This window comes from Trichomonas vaginalis, chromosome II (assembly GCF_026262505.1).
Source record: "Trichomonas vaginalis G3 chromosome II, whole genome shotgun sequence".
Classification (NCBI taxonomy): Eukaryota; Parabasalia; order Trichomonadida; family Trichomonadidae; genus Trichomonas; species Trichomonas vaginalis.
This window is the reverse complement of record NC_067204.1, coordinates 14804629-14823163: the sequence shown is the minus strand read 5'-3', so window position 1 is coordinate 14823163 and position 18535 is coordinate 14804629. Positions and strand designations below refer to the sequence as shown.

General features: G+C 30.1%; 11 protein-coding genes and 1 pseudogene across 12 annotated transcripts, besides 1 other annotated feature; 7 read left to right on the top strand and 5 right to left on the bottom strand.

Moving 5' to 3' along the window:
* Nucleotides 1-18535: part of a mobile genetic element that runs on past both edges of the window.
* TVAGG3_0546270 (uncharacterized protein) lies at nt 1410-2225 on the top strand (the record flags this gene model as incomplete). Its single annotated transcript, XM_001318102.1, has 1 exon — nt 1410-2225. The coding sequence occupies one exon, from the start codon at nt 1410-1412 to the stop codon at nt 2223-2225; it is 816 nt and encodes a 271-aa protein (XP_001318137.1).
* On the top strand, nt 2344-3168 carry TVAGG3_0546260 (uncharacterized protein; the record flags this gene model as incomplete). The annotated part of the gene is made up of 1 exon (XM_051238034.1): nt 2344-3168. The coding sequence occupies one exon, from the start codon at nt 2344-2346 to the stop codon at nt 3166-3168; it is 825 nt and encodes a 274-aa protein (XP_051095858.1).
* TVAGG3_0546250 (uncharacterized protein) lies at nt 3252-3920 on the top strand (the record flags this gene model as incomplete). Its single annotated transcript, XM_001318103.2, has 1 exon — nt 3252-3920. One exon carries the CDS (start codon nt 3252-3254, stop codon nt 3918-3920), a length of 669 nt encoding a protein of 222 aa, XP_001318138.1.
* On the top strand, nt 5151-5595 carry TVAGG3_0546240 (uncharacterized protein; the record flags this gene model as incomplete). Its single annotated transcript, XM_051238033.1, has 1 exon — nt 5151-5595. A coding segment is annotated over one exon (445 nt), but the record flags the coding sequence as incomplete, so codon positions are not given.
* On the top strand, nt 7926-8264 carry TVAGG3_0546230 (KilA, N-terminal/APSES-type HTH, DNA-binding family; the record flags this gene model as incomplete). Its single annotated transcript, XM_051238032.1, has 1 exon — nt 7926-8264. A coding segment is annotated over one exon (339 nt), but the record flags the coding sequence as incomplete, so codon positions are not given.
* TVAGG3_0546220 (uncharacterized protein) lies at nt 8397-8591 on the top strand (the record flags this gene model as incomplete). The annotated part of the gene is made up of 1 exon (XM_051238031.1): nt 8397-8591. The coding sequence occupies one exon, from the start codon at nt 8397-8399 to the stop codon at nt 8589-8591; it is 195 nt and encodes a 64-aa protein (XP_051095855.1).
* TVAGG3_0546210 (uncharacterized protein) lies at nt 9088-11403 on the top strand (the record flags this gene model as incomplete). The annotated part of the gene is made up of 1 exon (XM_051238030.1): nt 9088-11403. The coding sequence occupies one exon, from the start codon at nt 9088-9090 to the stop codon at nt 11401-11403; it is 2316 nt and encodes a 771-aa protein (XP_051095854.1).
* On the bottom strand, nt 12002-12265 carry TVAGG3_0546200 (uncharacterized protein; the record flags this gene model as incomplete). Its single annotated transcript, XM_051238029.1, has 1 exon — nt 12002-12265. One exon carries the CDS (start codon nt 12263-12265, stop codon nt 12002-12004), a length of 264 nt encoding a protein of 87 aa, XP_051095853.1.
* TVAGG3_0546190 (integrase core domain containing protein family) lies at nt 12285-13805 on the bottom strand (the record flags this gene model as incomplete). Its single annotated transcript, XM_051238028.1, has 1 exon — nt 12285-13805. One exon carries the CDS (start codon nt 13803-13805, stop codon nt 12285-12287), a length of 1521 nt encoding a protein of 506 aa, XP_051095852.1.
* On the bottom strand, nt 13870-15675 carry TVAGG3_0546180 (DNA/RNA polymerases family; the record flags this gene model as incomplete). Its single annotated transcript, XM_051238027.1, has 1 exon — nt 13870-15675. The coding sequence occupies one exon, from the start codon at nt 15673-15675 to the stop codon at nt 13870-13872; it is 1806 nt and encodes a 601-aa protein (XP_051095851.1).
* On the bottom strand, nt 15689-17319 carry TVAGG3_0546170 (DNA/RNA polymerase superfamily; the record flags this gene model as incomplete). Its single annotated transcript, XM_051238026.1, has 1 exon — nt 15689-17319. A coding segment is annotated over one exon (1631 nt), but the record flags the coding sequence as incomplete, so codon positions are not given.
* On the bottom strand, nt 17384-18517 carry TVAGG3_0546160 (annotated as a pseudogene). Its single transcript has one exon. A coding segment is annotated over exon 1 (1134 nt).

Here is an 18535-nt window from a genome sequence, read left to right as displayed (position 1 = left end):
CAAATAAAGCTTTCACATGTGATGCCGCTTTTAAATGCATGCGTTTATTCGTTGGTTACAAATCATCAAATCAAAGCTTTAAACAATTAGAAGTAGAAACTGAAAGAGGTGATGCTGGTTATCTTCAAATGGATTGCGCCCGTGAATCTTTCGCATTTGCAACATATAAACCAAAATCAGAAAGGAAAGTTAAAAAGTTTGTTCATTCGTTATATAATAATGTTCAAAAATATGATAACTCAGTATGTGGTAAATATATTGACCCTTCAGAAGTTTTCAAGAAAGCAAATGAAGAAGTTGATATCACTTTTGATATGATTATTCCAGTAAATGATTTGTTAGCATTTCAGGCGTTCGATGATTATCCTAAATCATTTGGTGAAATCATTCTTAAATATTATGTTTTCAGGGATACTTTAGTATTTTGTCAGGTTGACCCGTTAAGAGTTGCTGATTTACAAAATTACGTTTATGAAAAGATAACTGATGAAAATTATGAAAAGATTATGAATCATGTTTATAAATATGATCGCAAATTCCAACAAATCGGACTTCCTACCAAATTAATTACAAGCTTAGCCGCTCCATCTGCTGACGCAACAGTTGATAACGTTATTATTTCATGCACAAAGATGGAAGTTTTAGAGGATAAATGCATTACACCAGGATACGGTTTAATTGAAGAATCAATTAAAGCAATACCACGTTTATTTAGTAAGGAAGATCCATTCATGATTCCAGCTCAACATATTGACGTTCGTTCACTAAATGGAGGTTGCATCACTCCTGAAGGTATTAGCTCAGATTTCTCATACGCTCTTCATAATGTTACAGATGTTGTGTTAACATTTCCAAAGAATGCAATGCAAAGAACGGTTTTAGAAAATCCAATGCTTCGAGGTCTTCAGGTCACTATAGATTCCAGAAACTTCCCCGATCAAGCGATGACCACAGTGGGTGATATATTCTTTACACGTATGCTTCAAGCTTCTGATTTAGATGGAGTGAATGAATGCACGGAAGAATACGAGGACTCATTAACTAGACCACTGAATGATGATAATGGCACACCATTAGCTAGAACATGGAAAGACCAAACTTCATTCTTATGCACTATTCCAGTTCAACGTGATGGAGCAGGTATATTCTTTGATGGATTAGAAACTTTCAATTCACAAGTTACAGTACAAGTGAAAGCTTATCCAATCATTCAGGGTGAAAATGACACTTACTGTTCAAAAGTGACAAATCCTCCTCAGGTTTGGTTTACTAGGACTACATATTGGACATGGACACCGGATGAAGGTTTGAAATATCATCCAACAGGTACACCACCACAGTATAGAAGTTCATATGATGAAATATTGATGAATAGAAATGTTTAAAATTATAAATTTATTTTTGATTAAATGGATTTCAATTCTGAAGAATTAGCGGGAGTATATAATACATACGTAGATGATATGATTAATGAAGCATTGAGTGATAATAGAAATGCTCTATCTAAGGAAAAATTAATGAAAATTCCATATTCTGAATGTTACTTAAATTCAATCACTGCAGCAATTGGTAAACAAAATAAAGGTAAAACATTAACGATATTAAAACAAATTATCATTATTGCTAACACTTCCCCCCATTCACATGTGTTAATTTATATCAACCGTTCAGGTTCACCTTCAGATGATACATTTGAATCTTTAAAGCATTTAATCAAAATTCCAATTATTTATTTATCACAAGAAGAAGCAGAAGATTATTTAAAAAACTTTTTAATGTATAAAGAATTATATAATACAATCAAGAAGCAAGGATTAGAGGATAAAATTATTGATAAACAACGGGATGAATTATTTGAAACACTTTCTATTTCAAATTTTGATAGAGAATTTTTGCATTCACTCATTTTTCTAGATGATGCAGTGAAATCAAAACTAATAACAAATGAGAAATCATATTTTAATCAGTTATTAACTCAATGTCGACACATTCAGTGTTCATTCTTCATGGCTGTTCAATACTTCAAAGCATTAAGCACAAACATTAAATCAAATCTATCAACCCTTTTCATTTTCAGTGGGTTTAGTCGTCAACAGTTGAACGTTATGCTTTATCAAGTGAATTTACCAATGAGCATTAATGAACTTTACACACAATATCAGCAATTAGGTGAACATGGAAAAATAATAGTTGATTTAAATAAAGGAGGTGTTAAATTTGATTAACTTTTTATAATTAATTTTTATTTTTTATTTATAATTAAACATGACCGAAATAGCAAATCTTTTACAGGTTCCATTAAAACAAGGGACAAACAAAAAGGGGGGTGCATATAATAGAACTATGAAAGTTCCAGACGGAATGAAAGAATTAGTCCACATTGTTGCTGGTCTTCAAAAAGATGTTAAACAAATGAGAAATGTTTTAACATTACCAGAAGCTCAAGCATATGCCAAACGTCATGGTCCAAATTGGGAAGCACACGAAGCAGACATTACGGGTCCAAATGGAAAACCTGATGGTATAAATGAAGTTTTCGTTACTGATGGTCAAGGTAATATTAAAGTCATAAATGGGTATAAATTAACTATATCTGATTATCCTAAACGTAAAGCATATAATGAACGTTATCCTATGCAATTTGATGAAAATGGAAAAGCTGTTAAACAATACATTGGAGAAGGTGAACATGGTCCAATTAATTCATACCGTCATAATCCATATTCTTATTTCAATGAAGAATTAAACGCTATTGAAGAGGGACCGGATGGATTACCACGATATGTTAATCAGTTTGATGGTCAATATGCAAATTTGAGACCTGAAATTCCAGCTAAGAAATTCTTTAAAGTTGCTTTATTCGATCCAGTGTTCAATGAACAGAAAGAAGCAATGAAAGCAGAATTTAAACCAATTCAAGTGGCAAGAATTTCTTCATCTTCACTTTCAGAAGCGTTCAAGGAATTGATAAAGAAACCACTTTATTCTCAACAAGGTTATAACTTCGATTTAATTAAAGAAAGTGATAGACGTAAATTAGAAAAATCAGATGGTTTTAAGAATGCATGTAATGAAATGATTAAAGATATTGTAAATGATAAAATAAGACTGGAAGAAACTCAAAGCAATATCAATAACATAATTGGTGCAGTTACAAAGAAAGTATAAGCAAACAATGATGAACCTTGGGATATTACCGTAACAACTAAATAAAACTTTAAATATATTTTTCTTTTTTTATTCAATTATAAATGAGAAGACGTTTCACAAGTCAAAAGAACACAAACGCAAAAGCAGAGATTACGGTTGGTTATAACGTAAATGATGATAAATCACGAATTATTCAAAATGTTAAAGTTAATGTTAGCCCCGAATTAACTCGTGACTTACCAAAGAAAGAGGAGGAGCAAAATAAAGAAGATGGAGACCCAATCATTTTATCTGAACCCGGTAAAGAACCTGTTGAAATTCCCACTTATCCAACATACCCCCCACCTCTTTCATCAAACATCGAGAACCCAGGAATCTACGATTCCAGTCGCAATGCACCATATAAAATAGACATTAATTCTGAATTAATGAAAATTTACCGTGATATAATAACTGATAATTATGATTCAATAATAAATTTAATTGATCAATCCGGTTTAATTATTTTACCTTATGAATCATTAATTCACATTATTGCCATTCTTTGTGATGTTCAAGATTCAGACGTTAAGATTCAATTTTTCATAGATGATGAGGTTTCATGCTGCGGAACAGTTGCAAAAATAAATCCTATAAAGGATATTAGCACAATTAAGATATCAAAGAACGGAACAACAACTGAACTTCATTTAACATATAATGATATTTATAATAAAATAGTTGATGAATATAAAATATCACTTGAAAAATTCTTTGTTAAGGCCATTTAATATTCAAGCATTAACATTATTGAATAATAATCCTTTGAATCATAATCGATAATAATTGACCTTTCACCAGTTTCTATCGTTTGTTTTATTTCTTTTTGTTCCCCACTATCGGATCGGTCATTGTAATTGTTTTTGTTATAGTATCAGCTTTATCTTTAACTTCAATCTTTTTTCCATCGGGATATTTAAACCAAAATTCCAAAAATTCGATATTGTCAATCTGTTCATATTTTAATCTATCAATTACATTTTTAATACCATCTGAAAATCTTATGAAATGGTCATTATATGGGTTTGATTGAACTAAATTTGAATGAAGTGAAATATAACCCGATGATGAATATGACATTGACTCATATTTTCTGAAAACACTAAAATTTATAACATGAATGAATTTCTTATTCGTTGAATTTATGAATTCTTGAGGTAATCTTATTCTAGTTTTATTTATCACTGGAAAATAACGCTTTACCATATTTTTAATCGTAATAAAAAATGTCAATTATCAATATTATTTCGAATAATAGCTGTGAATTAAATTTAACAGTTAGCGGAATTTATAATGTTACTCTCGTTTCTGTGAGTGGTAAATTTAATCCCATTCTTTTAGACCCTTCAGATTATATATCATTTATTAAAGATGACCTTGAAAAAACGTATGATATGTATATAAATAATGTGATAACGAAATGGGATATTAACACGATTTTAAGTTATTTAAATGAATCATTTATCGTATGGTATGAAGAAAATTTTAAATCAAAACCTGATAAACTTTTTGAACTTGATGAAATAAATAACCTTATTAAATTTCCGCTGAAAATTAAATTTTGTACTCCTCATCTTCGTTCATTGTTGGGGATATTAAATTTTGAAAAAGATGTTGGGGATGTTTTGTATTCTGACACTGGTTCCAATTTCATTTTAATCAAATGTGATAAAGTTAATACCCCAATGAGATTTTCACATCAAACATTAGACCCTAACTCTTACCCATCAATACAAAACATTTTATCCATCAACTTAAACATATTTTCTTTATCATATCCGTTTCAATTATCCGGGAATTCATTTATTCTTCATTCAAAAGATTTATCAAATATTAAATTTAGAATAACCGACCTATTTGATTGTGATTTAGAATTCATGAATGAAATATTATGGCAATTTCAAATAGAAAAAATAGGTGATGAGATAACGGATTAAATATTTATTTTTAAATCATAATAAATGATTAAACAACAGCAACCACAGCAACTTAAGGCACAAAACACCCAGGCCCTTCAAACCATTACATACGCCACATATGCATATAATTCAAAGACGGCAGAACAAACGCAAAGGTTGAAATATGGAGATTTGGAGATAGTATTGAAAAATGACCATTTCGAATTCGTTTGCAAAGGTGGTGCAGTGATATCAAATATAAAAGAAATTTTATTTATGAATTCAAAAATTAAAGGTATAACGGATGATATAACATCAATTCCACCAGAAGAACAAAGATATTACGCATTAAATGCATTTCCCAAAGTTTTGAAGATTGGAAGATTTAATTTAAATGAGGAATTCATAAAAGGTTTCCTAAATGACATAATGAAGAAAGCAGATAAGGAATATGTCAACAGTGAATTAATGAAGAAGGCAGATAAGGAATATGTCAACAGTGAGTTAGAGGAGAAAGCAGATAAGGGACTTGTGGCTAGTGAGTTAATGAAGAAGGCAGATAAGGAATATGTTAATGAAAAAGATAATGAAATTATAGAAAGGGTTGAATGGTATCATGAATGGACATCAAAGATTTTAAAAACTAAAGCTGATACAGGATGGGTTTCAGGATGTTTAGACCTTAAAGCAGATAAAACTTATGTTAACAATGAGTTAGAGAAGAAAGCAGATAAGGAAAAAGTTATTTCATTCATTAATACTGAGTTAGCAAAGAAAGCTGATATATCATTTGTTAATGAAGAAATAAAACAATCAGAGGTCTATTTTACTCCGCCATTTTTAAATTTTATGAAATCATCAGATAAAACCTTTAATATAGATTCTTTTGAATGGATATGTTTCGATGGAGTGACCATGTATTTTATTTTATACAGCTGGAGTGCTTTATTATTTTAAAACAAATGATTTTAAAAACTATGAATCATTTACTCCATCTGTTTGGAATCCTGATACACGAAAGCCAATCATTAATCCAAGAATTTTATATGTTGAATATAATAACGGTAAATTTATGGGAATGATAACGGTTGAAGATGATTTTTGCCCTTGTTATTCATTCGATTGTATCCAATGGTTCAAATGTAATTTAAATCAAGATGCTAAATTTAAATTTCCAAATAATCCTATTAGATGCGTTAATAATAAATGGGTACTAATTTATGAAGTCAATCAAATTTTCATTAGTGAGGATGGGATAAATTATTATATGTTTAGTATGATGTCATCAGATTTGAAAATTGATTATACAAGTAAGTGGTATTACATTAACAACATGTATTTTATCCTACAAAATGATAAAATTTATAGATCATCTTCAATATCACAAGGTCAATTTGAACAAATTTTTCAAGCTGATGGAGACATTGAAGCTTTATGTTATGGATCAAATGTTTATGTTCTCGTTTCAGGTGAAATGGTCTATTCATATCCTGTAAGTTATAACAGACATATTTATTTATCACAGGATTTATCAAATTGGGAATTGGTTTATTCATTCACTCCAAAACTTACTCGAAATTATAGATTTACAAATTTATTTTATATTGATGGGTATTTCATTGCTTTAGGATGTGGTGATTTAGTAAATATCAGTAGTGATGGAAGAAACTGGTCTGAAATCACAAAATTTCAAGATGTTAGAAAAGCAATTTTCAAAAATAATACGTTAATATTGATAACAAGACCGGTTTTAAATACTCACCCAAATTCAATATTATATAATAAATTCAATATTCATAATGGATTAAATACAATTCTTGAGATGATTTACCCCATTGGTTCTATATATACGTCAATGAATTCAACAAATCCCGCAACAGTTCTGGGTTTTGGTACGTGGGAACAAATAGTTGACAGGTTTTTGTATTGTGCAAACTCTTCAAAGGAAACGGGTGGTTCGAAGAAAATTAAAGAAGCAAACCTTCCACCGCACACTCATACGGGAACTACAAACTTTTCTGGCGACCATAGCCACTCATTAAGAGACCATCCATTATACAACTCAGAATATTATGCTGGCAATGACGTTTTATCTCCAGATTATAACCATTCGGCAAAAAAGACTTTTCGGCCAACTGAACCAGGAGGAAATCATGTCCATACTTTCACAACAAATCCAACAGGCTTGGGTGAAGATTATATGCCACCATTTATGACTGTATTCGCATGGTACCGCATTTATTGAATGAACTAAATATATTTTATGTCTGTAATTAATTAGGTAATGAAGTAATGGATGAACTGCAGAAATATATTTTATCGTTAATGTTTACGTTAATGGTTACGTTAATGTTTATGTTAATGTTTATGTTAATGTTAATGTTTTTAGGTTATTCAATAATTATTTATTTTTGAATAACTGAAGGGGTCACCGGGTCACCAGGTGGTCACCAGGTAATTTAACTTCTATGAAAAAATGTGACAACATGACATTTTGACAACATCACAGGAGGAAGGCAGTTATGACTTATTTTTGAAGAACTGAAGGGGTCACCGGGTCACCAGGTGGTCACCAGGTAATTTAACTTCTATGAAAAAATGTGACAACATGACATTTTGACAACATAGTGGGAAATGAGGAAGGCAGTTATGACTTATTTTTGAATAACTGATGAGGTCACCGGGTCACCAGGTGGTCACCAGGTCATTTAACTTCTATGAAAAAATGTGACAACATGACATTTTGACAACAGTCCTGGAAATATGATGCAGTCCAAAAATAAAGTTAGTTTTAAAATTATTTTTATTTATTTTTTTATTTTGTATGTAAGAACAGAAATGTCAGTCGAAGCAAAAACATTCACAAACAAATCTAATGGTGAAACATTCACAAAAGGCACTTATAATAGTATTGAAGTCTTACGTAGAGACAAGGATGGTTACATTAATGCAACAAAGATGGCAAGAGAAGCAGGAAAGTTAAACCATTTAAACAGATTTCTCAATAGTGCTAAAATGCAGGAAATTCTTGAGTTTTGGTTGAAAGAATACGGTGGAGCCAAAAGTGGCTCAACCTCAAAACAAGCATTTTATGAGCTTGCTAAGGGCGTTATAAATGAATTCAAAGGTATTTACATACATCCTGACCTCGTTCATTTTGTTGCTGAATGGTGCTCTGTAAAGTATGCATTTTATGTCAAAGATATTATGGATTCCATAGACAAGAAAGTTCATGAGAAATTAGATGAAGAAGAACTCGAAGATACAGTAGAGAATGCTAAACATTTGTTTGAAGAAGAAGTTGGAAAAATGTGCGAAAAACAATTAGAACATGAACGTGAGATATGTTATGGTTATAGAGATTCTCCATACGAACTAGACCAATGGGAACAAGAAGATTTAAAGAGAGAATTTAGAGAATATGAACTCGCTAAGATAGCATTTGAAGCTGCAGAAAAGAAGTTAAAAGTTTGGGGTCATTCTGTACAAAAATATTGTGAGTAAATGAACCATTTATTTTTATCATAAACGACCAGAAATATATGTTTACGTTAATGGTTTCGGGTTATTCAATAATTATTTATTTTTGAATAACTGAAGGGGTCACCGGGTCACCAGGTGGTCACCAGGTAATTTAACTTCTATGAAAAAATGTGACAACATGACATTTTGACAACATCACAGGAGGAAGGCAGTTATGACTTATTTTTGAAGAACTGAAGGGGTCACCGGGTCACCAGGTGGTCACCAGGTAATTTAACTTCTATGAAAAAATGTGACAACATGACATTTTGACAACATAGTGGGAAATGAGGAAGGCAGTTATGACTTATTTTTGAATAACTGATGAGGTCACCGGGTCACCAGGTGGTCACCAGGTCATTTAACTTCTATGAAAAAATGTGACAACATGACATTTAGACAACATTTACGAAAATATGATGCAGTCCAAAAATAAAGTTAGTTTTAAAATTATTTTTATTTTTTTATTCCTATATAAATGACAGCAACAAACAACAGCAACAACAACTATATCATTTCTGATGAACAAGTTATTGATTCATTAGCTGAGGAATTAGTTGTGGCAGAAACTAAAACCCTCAACGAAAGAATTGGTGAAAACAAGATTGATTTACATAACTACCTCAAACATGATGGAGGAAGAGGAAGGAAAACTGGTACAGCTTTATTAGTAAATAAAATTTCAAATTTAACGATTATAGATGTTGATATCAATAAATCATACAATGATGAACTTAAAGAAACAGTTAGAAAAGACATTTTATCAAAACTTTCGGATAAAGATGTTATCGTTAAAACTGCATCAGGAGGTCTTCACATTTATTGCAACACTAATTTCTTCTATTCAACCTCGAACAGAATGATTAAATGTTATTCCTGCAATGATTACGATATTGATATCATGACTTCTATTGATGATTCAAAGCGTTCATTAGTGGTTATGGCTGATTCAAGAGTTCGCAAGAATGCATCAGAACCAATCAATACATACTCATTCATTCGTGGAAGTTATGATTCAACATTAACCAGAACAGTGAATGATATATTAAATGATTTGAATATTAAGGTAAGAGTTGAACAGAAGAATGAAGAAATAAAGAGTATAATGAATGAAAACAAAGATGTAAACATTGACGATAAACTTGCCCAGAGCATAGTCGATGGCATCTGTGATTTTGAAGTACATAATGACGGTGGAAACATGAATTTAGAAAAAGAAGTTACATTATTCACACTGTTTCAAGCAATTAATTCGTTACCTAATCATTTAATTAATGAAGCATACGATAACGTTTATAACTTCTGCAGCTTAACTGAAAATGCAAAAAGTAATTTTGAAAAAGCACGTAGTAGATATGCACATTTAATGACTTCGCCATTTGTTTTGGTGAAGATTCTAAAACTTTATCAAAAGGAATATTATGATGAATATGTTTTACCTTTATTACGTAAGCCAAAAATAACATTTGATATCAAACTTGATGACTCGTTTTTGATAACAGATATTAGACGCAAGGCTGAAAATCATCAGTATAAAAACAGTTCTGAAGTAATTGAGGATTTATCACGTGTAATCCGTTTTGTAGATTGTGGAAATAAATATTTCATTCAAAAGGACTATAATATCCACGACAAAATGAATCAAATATCATTCGTTCTTCAATCAAACATGAAAGAGTCACTCAAAATGATTAAATTATTTAAAGAAGAAGGTAAAACCATAACAGCATGGGATGTACTACTAAATCAATTATCCTCATTAACCGTTAAGGGTGTTTGCTTTAAATCTGATTCCCCAGATGTTTTCTCAACGTTTCAGGGTTATAAATACAACATTCTTGAAAAGCCTGATTACTCAAAAATTGAGATGTTTATGGATTTCATTATAGAAGCCATTTGTGATAATAACGATGAAGTGTATAAATACCTTCTCGGCTGGATTGCATCAATGATTCAACATCCTGGAATCAAGAATGAAACAGCAATTATTTTGAAAGGACTTCAGGGAACAGGTAAAAACAGATTTACAGACATTATTTCTGAACTTCTCGCCGGTTATTCATGCAAAAACATTACTGAAATAAGTGAGCTAACGGGTAATTTCAACTCAGTTGTTGAAAATAAAATGTTTCTTGTACTTAATGAACTCAAGAATGTAGGTGAAGATAGACTCGCAAACTTCAACGCTTTGAAATCAATTATTACGGATAATCAAATTAGAATTAATGAAAAGAATCAACCCAGAAGAACAGCTCAGAATGTTGCAAACTTTATTTTCGTAACTAACAACGTCTACCCTGTCAAAATTGAAGTTGGAGACAGAAGATATGTAGTTTTAAGGGTTAATGGTAAATTCAAGGGTCAATTTGATTACTTCAAGAATTTAATGGATTCATGCACAAAGGAATTTTATGATAACCTTTTAACATATTTTATGCAATATGACCTTTCATCATTTAATGTACGAATCATACCGATGACTGAAGCCAAACAAGATTTAATCGAGTTATCAACAAATCCTTTAGATGAATGGATAAATACACATTATGATGAATTATGTGCAGGTATGACGTGTAAAAATGCTCTATTCTGCAAACCATCAGACATGAAAGACAAGAATTTCCAAATGAGCATTAAGGATAAATGTGAAAGGAAACAAAGAAAAATAGATGGTAAACAAACATGGTATTATGTTTTGAAAGAAGAAATGAAAGGATTATATAAACAAATTGAACCAAACGATAATGAGGAATCATTTACTGACGATGAAATACCTGTAAATGATGCTTTATAAAGTATGATTGGAATTTATTTTTGCATTAATCCTTTCATGACTGTTGTCAAAATGTCATGTTGTCACATTTTTTCATAGAAGTTAAATTACCTGGTGACCACCTGGTGACCGGTGACCCCTTCAGTTTTTCAAAAATAATAATTATTGAATAACCCATGACTGTTGTCAAAATGTCATGTTGTCACATTTTTTCATAGAAGTTAAATTACCTGGTGACCCGGTGACCCCTTCAGTTATTCAAAAATAAATAATTATTGAATAACCCATGACTGTTGTCAAAATGTCATGTTGTCACATTTTTTCATAGAAGTTAAATTACCTGGTGACCACCTGGTGACCCGGTGACCCCTTCAGTTATTCAAAAATAAATAATTATTGAATAACCTAAAAACATTAACGATAAAATAAGTGATAACAAATTTTTATTTTTATCATAAATGAATACCCCACAAGCTCAAAATTTACCACGAATCATAACAAGGGAGGAAATGATAAAAATGATGCAAGAACATGTTAAAAATAACAAACCACTAAAATTGAGAAAATGTGGTTATGCAGTAATGATGGAAAGAGAGATGTTGTCAAAGAGGAATAAAAATTAAATTTGGATAGAGTTTAAAAATTCATCTTTATTAAATTCATCTCTTCCAACCAATTTATTTATTCTATTAAATTCTTTTATTCTTGCTTCACTCAGTTTAATGATTGAACGGTAAGTTTCTAATTTTTCGATTATTTCTTTATCGTTTTCAACCCCACCACATTGCGGCTTCTTTTTGTAATAGCATATTTTTGATTTAATTCTGTTTAGTTTCTTTTTATATTCATCGTCTGGACTCTTGACTGCTTTGTTGTCACTCATTTCTTACGAAATAAAAAAATTAAATATTATTTAAATATAATGGAGTAATAAAATAAATCGGAATTTCTATTAATTTATTGTCAACTTCAACTAATGCATTGCCGTTAATATATCTAACAAATTCAGCTATTGTGTCAAATCTTCGTCTTCTTTTTGTCATTGATTTATCAGTTTTTCCATAATCGAGATGAATTAAAACTTTATTTCCTTGTTTAAAATTCATGAGCCCCGAATTAATTTGTTCACGTTTAACATCATTTAACTTTTCCATTTGCTTTCTAATATATTCCCATTCTTTTGAAATATCATTTTTCATTTCCACTGGTTTCATGTTTATAGTTCTATGCCATGTATTATTGTAATAATATACTAACTGTTGTATGATGGAGTCATGATTTCCATCCCAGTATATCTGACCGTTAACCCCTAACGCATCTCTAAGAGTTCTCATTACCGCATCAACTATTTTATTATGAAACGTATATGGAGAGGATGAGAAGTAAAAATTAATTTGTGGGAAATAATGAATCATAGTTGCCTGAAATCCTTTATCACCATCACCCCTGATATTATCTACTCTTTCATGATCTAGTAAGTATTGAATAGCTCTTCTTGTTTCCTGTTCTGTTTTCCCTTTCACCGGAATGCAATATAAATATCTAGTGTTAATGTTAATGGCAAATAAATAAGTAACTTTTCCTTTTGAATATTCCAGATGATCGATTTCGTATGAATATGGATATGGTGCAAATAAAGGGCGACTAAATTTTTCCTTTAACGGTTGAATTTTTGGGTCAATTGGTTTATTTAATATCTTGAAATCCTTTTTAAAATCTTTTTGCTTCTTTAATGTTTGAAATGGATATAATAAAGTGAATGATGAAGGATTAACTGAAGGAGGAGGAGGTACTGTTGTTGGAGGTTTTGGTGTTGTAAGTGGTTTAATTTTATCTGCTTTGATTTTGGATTTCATTCCCCCCTTCATTAATTCTGGATGTATTCTATTCATTTGTTTTAAATATGCTGTATATAAAGGTTTGATATACTTTCCTGCTTCGAGTTTATGTTGAAGGATGAATTCCAAAAGTTGATCTTCATTTAAAAGTCGGGCTGAATATGGTTTAACTAATGAATCATAAATTAAAGCTTGTGCTTCATTTATGGTCTGAAGGACCCGGGCGTTTTGTACCATTTGTTTTTGTTCCTTTGGTTTTTGTGGCTCAGGATTATATAATTTATATAATTCATCAATATCTTCTTCTGTTAATACTTTATTTTTGAAATCTTTCAACTGTTTAAGCTGTGATTTAGTTTTTCCCTTTGAATATTCATTATTTTTAATTTTGTCTTTAATTTCAGAAATTATTTTATTATGATATTTCAAAATTTCATTTTTATAATATGGATAATAATATTCCATATCATCACCCGTTATATTGTTATCATATTTTTGGAGATATGCTTTTAAATCATAATAATCAAGAAAATTTTGATTAAATATTAAATCATCAATTAAATTTTTTAAATGTATGTTATTCATTTATATAAAAATAAAATCAATGTTTTAAGGGTGCCCACCTCTTTGTCTCTTCTGTGGCATTTCATTAAATAAATGGCATACAACATCCATTTTCACAACATACAGCCTTAGTGTGTGCTCCTGTTAATGCAGTCTTACCAATTGTTAAGCGAGTCATTACCCCGTTTTTAAGTTGTAAATTAATATTCTGACCATCAAATATCAATTTATCATTTATTATATCCAAATAATTTTTAGGTGTTAATTGTTTATTTTGTCGTAAACTAACACCTTTCATTTTTTGTGCAATCTTTTTAAAATCACTTCCATCAATTGAACCGTTGAATGATGTATAACATTTAGGACATAAAGCAACCATGTTATCACCTTGTTTCTCAATTGCTAAACCCAATAACTTCTTCTCATGTGCTTTTTCTTCAGCTTTATTCTTTAATTTAGGCTTAAATTTCTCATCAAAACAGAAGAAATTAAAAGGTGCGAATTTGAAAATGTTTTTATCATAAAATTGTTTATCGGTAACAATTGCTTGAAATGCTTGAGTGTTAGGAAGATTTGGATCGCCAGCGATTGCCCAATAAGATGAATCAGTATCACCTTCAATGAAATGAAAACGATTAACATCCATGCATTTATACATAAAATCATAAATGAAAACTAAATACCAGTATTTAGCATTATCTAAAGTGAAGAATGCCTCTTGTAAACACGTATCACATCTATAAAATCTATCTTTGAGCATCACTTGATACGTATCCTCTCCTATTTCTCTTATGTTTTTAAACTTATTTGACATACATGCAATGCGCGCCTTCTGTGCATTCATTATTTTAGTCTTTGCGTAATTTTGTGTATTCATTGCATCGTAACCATATGATCCATTAAGTGAAATCTTGCAAAATAAACTTTTTCCTTTATTTCCTTCTAATTCAGCCTTTTGTCTTTCGTTCATAAATTTGTTCGCAAATTCATTAAAACAAGTGTTTTTAGTAAATGTTAAAATTGATTGAATGTCATCGATGATAAAATGAAATTTGTCTATTAGATACCAAAGATAATAAGAAGAAAATGGTTGATATTGGTTGTGTGTTGATGCTAACTGAGTTAATTTTCTCTGTTTCTGGTCAACTGGTAGATTGTTTGATTTCATGTAATTATACATAAAACCGCCAATTGTTTTTTCATCTGTGATAATATCTAAGTTTCTTATTATCGGTAAAAAGTTTATGTAATCATTAATGTATTTTTCATCAATGTGACCCTTTACTTCAGCCACGAATAAAGTATTTTTCTTCTTAATAATTCCCAGTGCTTTTGCTTTCTTTGTTGCTGTATCACAAATGATAACACCATTCAATCTTCCCGGCATATACATTTTATGGTCAGTATATTGAATGAAATCATGAGGATTAGATGAAAATGATGAAGGATATAATGAATTAAAGTCAACTCCAACGAAATGAGTCATAATGTTGGTGGTGTCCTCATTTGATACAGTTTTAGTTTCTGGATTATATGAAAGTTTATTAATGTGCGTGATTCCTTTAAGATTAACACGATGTTGAACATTTGATAGACCACCAGTAATTCCATTACGGAGAATGTGATAAGCTTCAACTGAATCTAAAGTCATTGGTAAATTATTTTTTAATACATAATTTCTTAAATTGATTCTTAAACGTTGAACATCTTCATCTTTATTTGATTTTACGACATTGCAATAACAACACATTAACTGACAATTTTCTTTGGTATGTGGTTTTTCATTATCGATTCTATCCAATGTTGGTTTATTTGCATATGTAAACGCTTTACCACACATTTTGCATTTAGATGAAAGGATTAAATCGTGATAGTATTGAAAATCATCCATTGAAACATTATTTTTAGTATCTCTTTCTGCTTTTTCATCTTGTTTCTTATATGCTTCAATTTTATATTTCCAATACTTTTTCGTTAATTCAAAACTTGATTCCACATTTTCTTCTTCTGGATATGTTTCGTTAGGATTGAAGTTCTTATATGCTAACGCGTAACGAATCATTGATGCATTCGATGATAAAGAAAGATTATGAAGCATGTCAATTTTATAAACAAATGTTTCTTCGATAATTTTATCAATTGGGTCAATCATAATTTCAACATCTTTATTGCAATAATGAATAAAATATTCTAATCTATTCTTAAAATTTTTAGCATCATTGAGATATATTTGATAATCACTATCTGATATAGTTTCTTGAGTTAATGCTGAATAAAATGAATCTTTCGTGAATGGTTCCACTTTATATAATTCTTCTTCGTAATTTTCCCATGTGATGAATTGATAAGGGAAAAAGGATTTAACACGTGATTTATTGTTTCCGAAATCTTGAGTGAATTGGTCTAATGTCCCACCCGCTATATAATTTCTGATGTCAATAAATCTCAATTCATATGGAACGTTTGTTTTCTTTACAATGATTTGCTTAAATTGTGAAGATGAACCCAGCATTGATTTTATCTTCCATTTTGCAGTATTTAAATCACGAAGAATTAAATTTAAATCAAACTTTCCCGAATTAAAACCTATGATATTCACTTTATTGAATTCCTCATCTAGAAGTTCTTTAAATGCTTCCTTCTGTTTTTCATTTAATGTTTGCGACTTCATTAATTCATTGTATTGACTCATATTTGATTTAGCAACTAATGAACAGGTTGAAAATAAAAACTCAATCCAATCAGAAATAAAAGAATCACTCGAAGTTAAGCAAAAATTCCTCGTATATGTTTTATCATTTAATTTAACCGTTGATGATACCATAAATGGTTTTAAGTAAGCGTTTAAAGTTGCACATTCAGAAAGTTGAAGTTCTTCTTTAGTCTCTAATGTTTCGAAGTCAAAAGTAATATAATATCTTGTCGGTTGATAATATTCCTGCAAATTATGAGCTAATAACCACTGATATATCTTCTGTTTCGTAATATGTGGTGCATATGGTTGCTGTGTCTTTTGCAACTGAACGTCTTGAATTAATCTTCCATTATTTTCTTTACATTTCTCACAATGCTTTAAAAATCTTCTTTGTTTTTTCCTTTCTGGGTCATCACGGATAGAATAAACTTCTTCTTTGCAAAAGGGGCAAACTTTATATCCTGTGAGTGCTTCAACGTCTGTTATTCTATCAGCGTGAAGTTTTCCACATGGACTCTGTGTTAATAAAATATTTACTGTTTCAAATTCTGGATCTATCATTATTGAATCCACTAATGGAAAGTCTACCTTATTTATGTCCACGTCTTCTGGTTGAGGATCACAATAATAGAAATCAATATTAACATTTAACATTCTCGCTAATCTCTCACTTTCTGATGAAATGTCAAACCCTTCATATGCATCTATTGCTTCATTTAAATAGCTTCTACGAGTTTTAGGATTAACACCATCAGGAATGTTATAGAAGCGTTTAAATAACCTTCTACCTTCGGCTCTTATTTGATTATCATTCATTTTAGCTGTTCCATTTTTGTTCATTTATGTAAGAAAAAAATATCAAAAAATAAATAAAAATAAAGTTTATTTTTTTTAAAGTCCAGGGCTAAAGTCCATAAAATGAATTAAGAACACATAAATTTTTATCATCTGCGACGTGACGAATACATTTTAATTTACTCAAGAATGCGTACCCTGATACATTAAATCTAATTCCTGTCTTATTTAATTTCACAACTTTGAAAAGGAATGTATGAATAGCTATAAAATGATGAGATGATGTTTTATGGGTTGCTTCCATTTTTTCTGAAATAAATGAATAAATATAATGTTTATAAGTTTTCATATCTTTTATGTTCTTAATAACGAATGGTATAGACCTTTCACTTCGTCTTCCTTCGGTGCTGTTCTTTCATATGAAACATTATTGGTATCTTCAATAATGAAACCACAATCACACAAAATTTTATAGTTCCAATGTTTCTTTTGATATTTTATCTAACAAATCAAAAACTTTATCAACACCTGTACATTTATTTAAATAATAATTTGTGTAAATATCATGGTCTTCTTTCTTAATCGTATTTGTTGCATATGTTACATTTTTCAGTGCTTTTTTGAATTTTTCAGAATCAAGAGGAGGTGAAAGTAATATACATGGATAATCTCCATCGTCAATAAATTGTAACTTATGTTTATGAATAAATTTTGTGCCTTCTTCTGAAAGTGTTTCGTCAATATCACCATCTAATAAATTTTTAGTAGATTCCAAAAAGTAATTTTTATATCTTTCCTCATGTGATTTTTGAACTTCTGATTCTGAAGCTGGGATATTCATTAAACCCTCTACTTCATTCTCAGCATTTCTCAATTCCTTAATTTTTTCATCTATTTCATTTCTTAATTGTTCCAATTTCTCAATCTCATCGTTATAATATTCATCTTGTTTAATTTTTTCTTCAAAATATTCAGGAGGTGTTTCAAGGCTCTCTGAGCCCAGGTCCTCTGGACCATAAAGAGGAATATTCTCCTGTTTTTCAACTTTTTTGGGATATAAATATCTCATTATAGCCTTTTTAGTAATTGGCCCGTTATATTTAAATTCATTCAACAATCTGGAAAACTCTTTCACATTCTGCATATATGTTGGATAAGAACCGTCTCCAAAATTTTCTAAAATATTTTCTAATTCTGAATTAGTGAACTTTAAAGATTTCAATGAATTAGTTGTTATACTCATTTATTATAAAATAAAAAT